This window comes from Nematolebias whitei, chromosome 9, assembly GCF_014905685.2.
Source record: "Nematolebias whitei isolate Nwh7 chromosome 9, NemWhi1, whole genome shotgun sequence".
Taxonomy (NCBI): domain Eukaryota; kingdom Metazoa; phylum Chordata; class Actinopteri; order Cyprinodontiformes; family Rivulidae; genus Nematolebias; species Nematolebias whitei.
Window position 1 is genome coordinate 42061046 of NC_056506.1, and position 10850 is coordinate 42071895.

General features: G+C 39.4%; 1 protein-coding gene across 1 annotated transcript in view; it reads left to right on the forward strand.

Annotated features, from left to right (window-relative positions):
• LOC119414281 (guanine nucleotide exchange factor VAV3-like) overlaps window positions 1-10301 on the forward strand; it is an 81399-nt gene extending 71098 nt beyond the window's left edge. Inside the window, exons 25-28 of the mRNA XM_037681375.1 lie at window positions 1800-1887; window positions 2229-2358; window positions 9004-9152; window positions 10260-10301. Coding sequence (XP_037537303.1) covers window positions 1800-1887; window positions 2229-2358; window positions 9004-9152; window positions 10260-10301 — 409 coding nt within the window. The remainder of the gene's footprint in view (window positions 1-1799; window positions 1888-2228; window positions 2359-9003; window positions 9153-10259) is intronic.
• The last annotated feature ends 549 nt before the right edge of the window (window positions 10302-10850 follow it).

Sequence of the window (10850 nt, forward strand, 5' to 3'; positions counted from 1 at the left end):
CCCTGGGCGCTACGGGCATGTCCGACTGGGAGGAGACCCCAGGGAAGACCCAGGACACGCTGGAGAGTCTATGTCTCTCGGTTGGCCTGGGAACGCCTTGGGGTCTTCCCAGAAGAGCTGAAAGAAGTGGCTGTGGAAAGAGATGTCTGGGCCTCCTGGCTCAAGCTGCTGCCCACACGACCCGACTTTGGAATAAGTGGTAGATAATGGATGGATGGATGGATGGAAAGTATTTTTATTGTATTTTTAATTTTTGAACAGACATACAAACAAACAAAAAAAAGAGTACACAGAACAAAAACCCCTCCCCTCCCACATCGGATCAGTCACACACACACACACACACACACACACACACACACACACACACACACACACACACACACACACACACACACACACACACACACACACTCAAATAAACTAAACAGGCATTGACAAGTTTTCCACATACAACATAAAATTCTGCCAAGGCATACAATGTACAGTAATTTTGATTAAAAATCCAAGATTTATTTACACTTTCCTTTGTACAGCTAACATTTTCATGAAACCCCTCTGACAGCAAATCCTTCATAATGCAAAACCCTGACAATGTTGTCGGAGGAAACGGGGGTGTAGCTCTGCAGGTGAGGAGCGTTTAACTTTGGGACAATTTGTGATTGGTCAGTTGCTGATGAGCCTACTGGATTGATTGACAGGTGGCATTGAGGATCTGATTTGTGCAAAAAAATCAGATTTTACTGGCCAATTTAAGGGTGTCATCATTTATTCAATATTTATTTCAAATTTATTAAATAATTAGAAGAATCGTAAGATTTGAGAACTAAATTTCCTTACAAAATCCTAATGCTTTTTTTTTCAGGGGTGCTGAATTAAAATTTAGGGATGCTTGAGCACCCCCAAAAAGAGGCAACAATTGCCACTGTTTATGCATGTAAACAGGTTGTTCATTGGTAATCTTAATTTGTCTTTGCAAAAAAAAATGTTAGTTAAAAACAAGTATGACTTTTTATAACTGTTTATTGTTGTCGTTGTTGTCCATTGTTTTCATCATTCTTTGTTGAAATTAGGTCTCTCTTGTAAATGAGTCCTCGAGGCTCAATGGGATTTACCTGTCTAAATAAAGATTGAATGAAAAAAGCAGTACATTTTTTTCACATATTAGTAATAGCCTGAGTAAGATGGTGCATGCCTGCTTAATGCCACCTGAATACATAAAAATTAAAGGAGTTTAAAACATGGTCAAAATTTTATGTACAACACTAGGCACTAAAATATCTTTCCTCCCATTTTGAGCAGTCACTGCTCAGAAGGTCAATGTAGAAAAACAGGACAAAATGCATTTTCAAATGGTTATGGCTAATATAATGCACATGTATCATATTCTTTAAAACGTTTTTGAAGACTGGTTTGATTTTTGCTTTTTCAGGAAAAGCTAGTCCCTCATTTGTAAAATATTCTGTTTTTGACAGACAGTCACTCACAATAGATATTTAAAATACTTGTTGATTGTATAAAACTATATTAGGTGCATAAATCGTATAAGGAGGTAGGATTTAGTAAAAAAATAAAATTTCTGAACACACATCTGTAAACTCAGTCTACTGTAAGATATGAGTGTTTGCACAATCATTTAATTGGAAAAGTAACGTTTGGTGAGACTTTTGCTCCTTCTCTCAGGACAACGATTAGCTGTCGTCTCAGGCAGACGTCTTTGACTGTTCACCACAGACACCAGATTAATGTGAAAGCATGTTTGGTTGATTAGCAGTCCATGTCTTATTCATCCTCCACAGGTTCAACGATAAAATCAGGCACATTAAGATTTTGACCAAGGATGGATGCTTTTACATAGCGGAGAGTCGGCTGTTCAAGACTGTGCTGGTAAAGGATTTGACTTTGAATGCATTACTTTCTCCTGTCTTTACATTTTTCATTATTATTAACGAGTTCAAATGTTTTTATATCAATTCTCATTTCCCTATTAGAATTGGTACAATTTTATTGTAATTGTTTGAAGAATGTTTTTTTTTTCCTCCTGCTTATAAATATTTTTCAGTACAGACACATTTTGTGCCGTCATGATCAAACCTGACCAATAGTTTTCTAAATAACTCTTCTTATTTGCAAGATTTTCTACACATTTGTGTACAATAACAAGTAGCAGGCTTACAGATGTGAAGTGTTAAAGCTGTGTTTTGTCTTCTTGTGCTGATTTGACACAGGACTTGGTAGAGCACTATAAACAGCACTCTCTGAAGGAGGGTTTCAGCAGTCTTGACACCACTCTGCAGGCTCCCTACAGAGAACTGTCCAATGGAAACTTGCCTAAGGCCATTACCAAGGTTGGCAGTGGTGAGTGTGCTTCACAAACATCCAGGTTCCTTCTCTGACACTATCTGCCTGACAGGTGGAAACACTACAGGCTCAGATCATATCTTGAGCTAGTTATATCTGAAAGACATTCTTAGCAAGGCATGTGTTTTGACCTGTTTCGAAGACCAGCTTTTTGTGGCTTTTTGCTACAAAACACATTAAAAAAAAAAAAAAAAAAAAATATATATATATATATCTATATATAGATATATAGATATATATATAGATATATAATTTTTCTCTTGAAAGACCACAAACTCTGCCAGCTGTGTATAACAGGAGTACCCAGTAGTATGGGATTATAGTTGTCAAGACGTCACTTAAAAACAATGGATACATTTGAAGTACGAAACACTTGGTTGGAACCATTATGTTAAAACGTAAACACAATTCTGACAATATTGAACAAGTAAGCCATTGTTTTTAATGCCCCACACTGCAAAATCAGCAGAAATAAGAATATTTAAGTACAATTTTTTGTGGCAAAATGCAGATCTAGTTCAATAACCTGCCCAACATAATTACAACAACAACAACAAGTTATGTGTTGTCATCATTGTATGTTCCCATACAATAGCGAAACTGGCTCTCTGCATTTAACCCATCCACCCCTGGTTGGTGCGGTGGGCGGCTATTGGGGGCGCCCGAGGAGCAATTGGGATAGGGTGTGCTGCTCAGTGACACCACGAGATGCACAATGACTGGGGATCGAACCTGGTACTTTCGTGTCCCGAGTCGGCTCTCGGCCCCCATATATACTATTTATTCTTGTTATCTTTCAGCATTGCTAAATGTCACACTGTAACTAAATATGATAAATAAGCTTTGCACGAAGACCCAGGGTAATTAGATTAAATTAAATTCAATTCAAAAATACTTTATTAATCCCAAAGGGAAATTATTTGTTGTTGTAACTCGTTATCCTCATTTAATTAAGATATGTTACAGATACTGATGGCTGTAGGCAGGAAGGATCTCTTGTAAAGGTCCATCCCACAGTGGATCCTAAGAAATTGGCTGCAGATACTGTCAGATCCGTCCACCCAGACTCGGCTGGCCTCTCGGTTCTTCTGGGCTGTAGGACTGCCCAAATGCTGGGCAGAACTCCTCCCAGAGCGATGGCCACTCCTCCCAGCATATCCCAGATATCCAGCATAATGAAACAATTACAAAACTGAATATATATATATATATATATTGTAGAATGCCTGGTAGACTTGAAAGTTCAAACGGTTTTTTAATCATATCTGTATTTTGTTGATTTTCTTGAGTGTAACCATGATAAAGCTCTAGTTCTTCAACAATACAAGCAGCATTTGTTACTCAAGTTAATGCATTTCCTCAAGCAATTACTTACTGCATAATAATAGGCTTAAACGGCTGCACAAACACAGAACACAATAACATGACATGGCATACGAGATAGTAGAGCGAATCACAAACACAGACATAAATAAAAAGGAGCCTCGGCAGCTCAACAGGCTTGGCAGGGAGGTCCCAGTTAGGGCTCAGCGCCTCAGGCAGCCACCAGGAGCCTGCTACTTCAAAACATCACACTCCGCACTCTGCTTAGCTCCGAGATGGCTTCACAATCTTACTGACAGGACATGACATTCCACTTGGGCTGGCTGCAGAAAAATAAACAAAAAAAATAAATAAAATGTGTGACAGCCGTCTGCTGACAGACACCTGAGGGAACACTACTGGTCCAACTGAAAGACCACACCTTCTTCCAACAAAACTAAAAAGTTTGCGTCTGATTTGGAAGAACAGGAAGCAGCTGGACGTAAACTGTCTTAACTTTAAGAGAGATGCATGTGTAAACAATATGCAGCCGAGGCGAGCAGATGAACGCAGGGACAAAGTCAAATTTAGCTATTTGTTTCTGTTTGGGTGTAAAATTGTGCTGCATTCTTGTCGCGCTGCTTTTTTTTTTCTGGAGCTGGTCTCTGAGCACATTGGTTTTCAAAGCAGCTCTGTAAGAGGTGTATTTGTGCAATGCTGCCATTCATTGCACAACTTTCTTTTTTCCCTCATGAAGACTTGACAGACCTGCCGTCGCCTCAGTGCATTCTGGGGTGGATTAATATTGCTTTAAGTCGTCCACCCCCGTAGACAGTCTAGTGTGGGCATTGTATTCTCTGTCAGGTAAACAGCCTCTGTGAAAAGACAGATGTCATGCAACAGCAAAGAAAAAGGATTGAATCTCAAAACGGGCAGCAAACAGCAAAGAAAAAAGAATAATACAAGGCTGAGCGAATGTATACAAGCTGCAGAGCGGCAGAAAAGCCATAAGAACTCAGGAGAAATGTATTTGGAAAATCCCCAACAAGCATGTTTAATTAAGTCCAACGGTGTGCTTTTTATTGCAGATGAGCCAGAAAATGATTTGAAAAGTACATAATGATCTCTGTCAGGAAAATTCTTCTGTAGTTGAGATGTTTTCTTTTTCTAATGTAATAACTGTGGAAACAGCTTTTAGTGGTATAAAAATAAGTATATTTTACAGCCTTAAAATGTGCAGTTTAACAGTTTCAGGTGATGGATTGGGTTTTTCAATAGTTTGTATGGAGTCTGGACAGACATTTGCCTGCAATGGCAGCTGTTTAATAGAGAAAAGACGAAGGTATATGTCGGTATCCACATTGCTGTGTTAACAGAAGGGGGTTAAAAGTGTAAAAGTCTACTGGCTCACTCATTTTACATGGAGCCAGAGATAGTTGTTGACTCAGAAATGTAAAATCCGAGACGTCTCCTAGTCTGGGCCTCATGCTGTACTTAGACATACATTTACCGACCTGCTGCTGCTTTGGCTCACCTGTTCTGAAGCTGAAAAGGTTAGTAATGCAGATTGTTTTGTTGAATTACTGTACCTACTGATATAGCTTTTTAAAGTAGCCAAAAGCATGTGGATGGTCAAGAATTCCCCAATAGGTATTGACATTTACAACTCCAGTGTTGACTAACAGAAGATCCACCTGTCAGCCCTGCTGTCCATCCCACCTAAACTGGTTCTTGTAGATGCAAAGTTGCAGTGACTCTATTTTGACCTCCTCCCAAAAAACTAAGCTCTTCACTCTGTCCTTTAGAATGAGTGTTGGTACTCAGTGGAATAAGTACATTTCATGCCTCTTGTATTTGCAATCTCATTCTATGGGTCACTACATTTAGCTCTATCTTTACCACAAGAGATTGCTACAGCTGCCTCAATCCACCAATCCACCTCCACTTTGCACAACTCAATTCCAACCCTGAGTAGACAATCAACACTTTTCTAGTCGAGGACCTGGAGGTGCTGTAATTCATCCCAGCGGCTTCACACTCAGCTTCAAACCATTCCAGTGCTTGCTGGAGATCCCTGCAGGATGAAGCCAGCAAGACCACATCAGTAGCAAAAGTCAGGAATTTGCAGTCAGTATCTGGATACATTGTGGCTTTTTGGCTTTACCTAAAAGTTAGCGTTATGAGCAGGATCAGTAACTAAGCACACTCTTGGCGATTTCTTACCAGAAACATGCTTGAATTATAATAACTGTCAATATGAACCCAGGTTTTACGCCTGTTGGATTATACTGCATAGCCTGAAACCCCCATACAATAACATAAAGCTTCCATAAAACACTACGAGATGGTAAATGGACTGTACTTATATAGCGCCTTTCTATATTATTTCAAGACTCTCAAAGCTCTTTACACTACAATCTGTGTCCTCATTTACCCATTCATACAGCACTCTACTAGATCTCTACAAAGCTAATTGAACAAATCATTCTAATGAGACTAATCAGTGCTTTATCACAATCATACACCGATGGGACACACATCAGAGGCTATGAGAGGTTCAGTGTCTTGCCCAGGAACACTTCGACATGTGACTGCTGGTGGATTCGAACCCCCAACTCTCGCATTGGAGAACGACTGCTCTAACCACTCAGCCACAGCCGCCCATGAGAGACATGAACATAGTCTTCTTCAAGTAAACAAAACACATAATGACTTGTTAAAGACTAGAAAATGTATAGCTATTAGCTAAGTACAGCATGTTGATTTGTTTGAAATTGATTATATACATATAAAATAGGTTCAAGGATTTTGGCAGTGCTGTCATATGGCTATGGTAATTATTGATTTGTTTTTTGTATATACCATATGCTGAAACAAATGAGAAACTATCTTCAAGTACATTTGGCAAACTGGTTTCTAAAATAACTTTGTATAGCACAGTATTGACATGCTGCAGGACTAGTATGTATCTTGATGCATGCTCAATAATCCAGGACTAGTATGTAGTTTTCTATACGGCCAATGAAAGGCGGACACATTATATGATAGTCTTCATCAATCTGTACATGTCTGTAAACTTTCTCTTTTCCCACCCATAACGTCTGGTCCACTCACAATAATTTATTGAAACTCCATATACACATGCATCCAGTCTAGACGGAGTATCACATACACGTTTCATCACCCTAGCTCTTATGTCAAGGTCACAAGTCAAGGTCATATGTTATACAAGACTTTGATTGTCCAAACCTTAACTTCTGATCTACTTAAAATAATTAATTGAAAATTGATACACATATGAATCTCCAATAGGAGTGTTGTACACATTTTTCATCACCATAGCTCCAAAGTCAAGGCCAAAAATCAAGGTCAAATGTTAAAACAAGGTAAGTGCTTGTGCCACCCTTAAAATCTGATCCACTCAAGATAATGTAGCACGACTGGATACACATTTGTACAATCAGACAGCATGTCACATAATATTTTCATTTTCATTACCCTAGCTTCAAGGTCCATGTTACAAATAAAGATCAAAGGGTATACAAGGTCTTCACTTGTCTGGGCCATACTATAGACTGCTGTACTGCTTTATAATAGTTTGTTGACGGGCAGATAATGCAATGAAAACATGCAATGGTAACAAAAATAAGTTTCAAGCTAACGATAAAAGAAGAGTAAATGTTTGAGATGTGTGCATGTGCCAGGTGAAATGACAATTTGTCTGATGGTTTCATTGTTTTGCGCTCCACCAGTCTTTCCTTTTTCCTTGTTTATTGACTTTGACAACTTTTCTCTCTCCTTTACCCTCTCACACACACTCTCTTTCTGTCAAACTTGTGTTTACTTTGCTTATGTTCTCTCTTTGCTCCCACTACGGCCTGAAACCCCTCCTTCCCTTCTCCATGCACCCACCCCCGCTCCCTCATCACTCGCTCTGTTTCTCTGTAGTTCCTCCTGGCGGCTGCAGCTTTGTTCCTCCTTCCTTCTCGCCTTTCTGGTCAGGTACAGGTGCAGATTTTCTACTCTCTTTGTTTCCCCTTTGCTCTATGTTCACATTGCTAGGCTTCTGATCAATAACTCTCATGTTTTTTATACATCTTTGTTAAAGCATGGCATCCAGTCACATGCCTCGTATCTCATATTACATTGTATCTACGAACAACCTAATTGAAAAGTCATATTACTTAAATAAAAACCAATGATTTGTGTCAGCTGAGATTTACTTTTTTCAGTTTAATGCACAAAACTAGAGCCTTTTGGAACAAATAAATGGCAATGAGCTGCAAAGCCAGTATTTACTACATAAAACACATGGCCAACATTTCAACTAAATAAAATAGAGACATAAACTTTTGTGGATTTATATCAATTTATGACAGAAAATTTTGCACAGTGAAAACAGGTATCAGTAATTCTAAAATAAGTAAATAGTCCAGAAGAAAGGAATAGGGAAGATTTCTCATTTTTCTTCCATTACAGTGTCAATATGTAAGACTGTAGTTTGTTTTTGGTGCTTTGTGTGCACATACCGTGTACTGTATGTGCTGACTTGTAGTATTTGTGGACTTGAGTGTTTGTCTTGGTATGATGTGCCTTCGTATGCATGTGGGTGTAAATATGTTCTTTTCATCCAGCATATCTTCACAGTTGTGCCTTCTGTAATTTTGCAGATAAAGTAAGCAAACCTTTTCACACTTGTGTTCACATATGATATGAGCTCTGACCCACATGTGTAGGAATAATCTTGTATAGGCTGATAAGTGAGAATGCATTGCTTGAACTGACTTCAAAATAAGCATTCGACACATGACTGCAATAACTCCTGACCTCATGTACACTGTGCATCAAGCCCTGTGTTCTGGACTGCTGAATACGTCTCTCTCTCTCTTTTACCTATTAATATGTTTTGTTGTATTGCTAAAGAAAAGTTGCCAAAGTTGCTTTTTATTTGCTTCCACACCATGAGTCAGGGCTATGAGTCAAGGCTTTTTGCTACCCTATAATCTTCACCCTGTGCTATCCACAGTATCTATTATACAAAAAGAAACCTAAAAAAGTGTAGGCAAACCTAGTTCAGTTGACGTCAAGTTGCACCCAAGTTAACCTTTTATGTTAGCACTTCTTTAAAGACATTTCAAATACATAAAAATCATGTTCTACATTTAATTTCAGCCAAGGAACAACAATACGTCAGTAAATTAGATACAGTTTATATTTTTTGCATCATTTTCCATTTGTTTTCCAACATGCGCCTCACATGCTTGTTTGTGTCACTCCAACGTTTTGAAAAGTAGCTTGTAATTGGTTCCATTGATAAGACAAGATCTTGCTCTGTCTCAGTCTTTTCTCCTAGAGTGGTGGGAGTCGCGGTGGCACGCTATGACTTCTGCGCCAGAGACACACGAGAGATTTCTTTACAGCAGGGAGACATTATCAGAATCTACACCAAGATGTCCAACGGGTGGTGGAAGGGAGAAAGTGATGGAAGGGTAGGTTCATGACAAGTTTCCAGATTGCTATTAGAATAATTTGTGTTTTTATTTACATCCTTACAAACAAATAGGAGCTGATGAATATTACATATTATTTTAGGAATTCTGAATGATTAAGGGTTGATTGATTAAAGCCTGTTCTGAGTTCAAAATATTGTTGAACATCAAGAGCTGTATCCTGTTTGAGAAAATCCATCTATCCATTTGCTTCTGCTTATCCTGGGTTGGGTTGCGGGGGTAGCAGCTTAAGTAAGGAGGCCCAGATTTCCCTATACCCAGCCACTTGGGCCAGCTCTTCCAGGGTAATCCCAAGGCATTCCCAGGCCAGCCGAGAAACGTAGTCCCTCCAGCATGTCCTGGGTCTTCCTCTGGGTCTCCTCCTGGTGGGACGTGTCTGGAACACCTCACCAGGGAGGCGTCAAGCCACCTCAACTGGCTCCTCTCGACGTGAAGAAGTAGCGGCTCTACTCTATGATTCCCTCCCAGATGACTGAGCTTCTCACACTTTCTCTAAGGGAGAGCCCAGACACCCTGCGGAGAAAACTCATTTTGGCCGCTTGTATCCGTGATCTCATTCTTTCGTTCACAACCCAAAGCTCATGACCATAGATGAGGGTAGGAAGGTAGATTGACCGGTAAATAAAGAGCTTTGCCTTTTGACTCAGCTCTCTCTTCACCCCAACAGCGCCCGCTTGTTTGAGAAAATAATATGTATATTTTGTGTTTGGTTTTACTTGACTATAATATTGGGGTAGCAATACATATCACAGCCCGATACTAAGTCTGTATCAGGTACTAACTGGGTACATACCTGGTATATCCCAGTTAAACTCAGCACTACACATTTTATTTAACAGTAGACATTTCAAAGTAGTAACTTGATAAATCTTTGACTTCATGGTGGTAGGACACCAAGTTGTTGTCTTGCTGCATGGCACAATTCTCTTCGAAATTCAGTTATCAAAAACTATTGTTGAAATTGATGGGGGTTTTTTTTGTCTAGTATTTTTTCTTCTAGTTTTCATTTTACTTGTACACGTTGTGTGAGTATTAAGAAATGTTTTGGTTAGTTTGTTAAAAATATTCTGTTTTGCTGCATCCCAGGTGGGCTGGTTTCCCTCAACATATGTGGATGAAGAGGATTAACCCAAATGAAAGAGAGAGGACTCTACTGCTCTCTGTACCCTCAGTCACACCTCCATTGATCAAACCCAGAGGACCAAACATGCGAAGAGCTGGCAGTGTCCTTTAAAACCTTCCTTTGCCCTCTGGCATACGCTCACATGAGGGAGGGTAGGTTGTCAAAACACAGACTCCAGGAGTGTCACGCCATATCTTACCGCATTGTGGCATCATCTGTCCCTTGGATTCCATCTCAACCTTCTCTTATTATTGATGACTTCAATGGTTGGTGTAAAACTTCACTGTCGTTGTGAAGGCTCTATCACACACCTGAAACCCAGATCCTGCTGACAGTGCGCTGGCCTGGTACACCACTAAATCCACATGCTGATGAGCTTTGACCTTAGCTGAAACACCAAAACCCTTTTGTGACTTCTTTTTTAATCTATGATTTTTAAAACTTCAGGAACTGGATATACAAGACTTGATTCAAAGCTTTGTGAAATAAAGATACAATGTTTTCATTACTAGAGAATGACAGTTTTATTTATCATAAATCCCGTTCTTATCTTT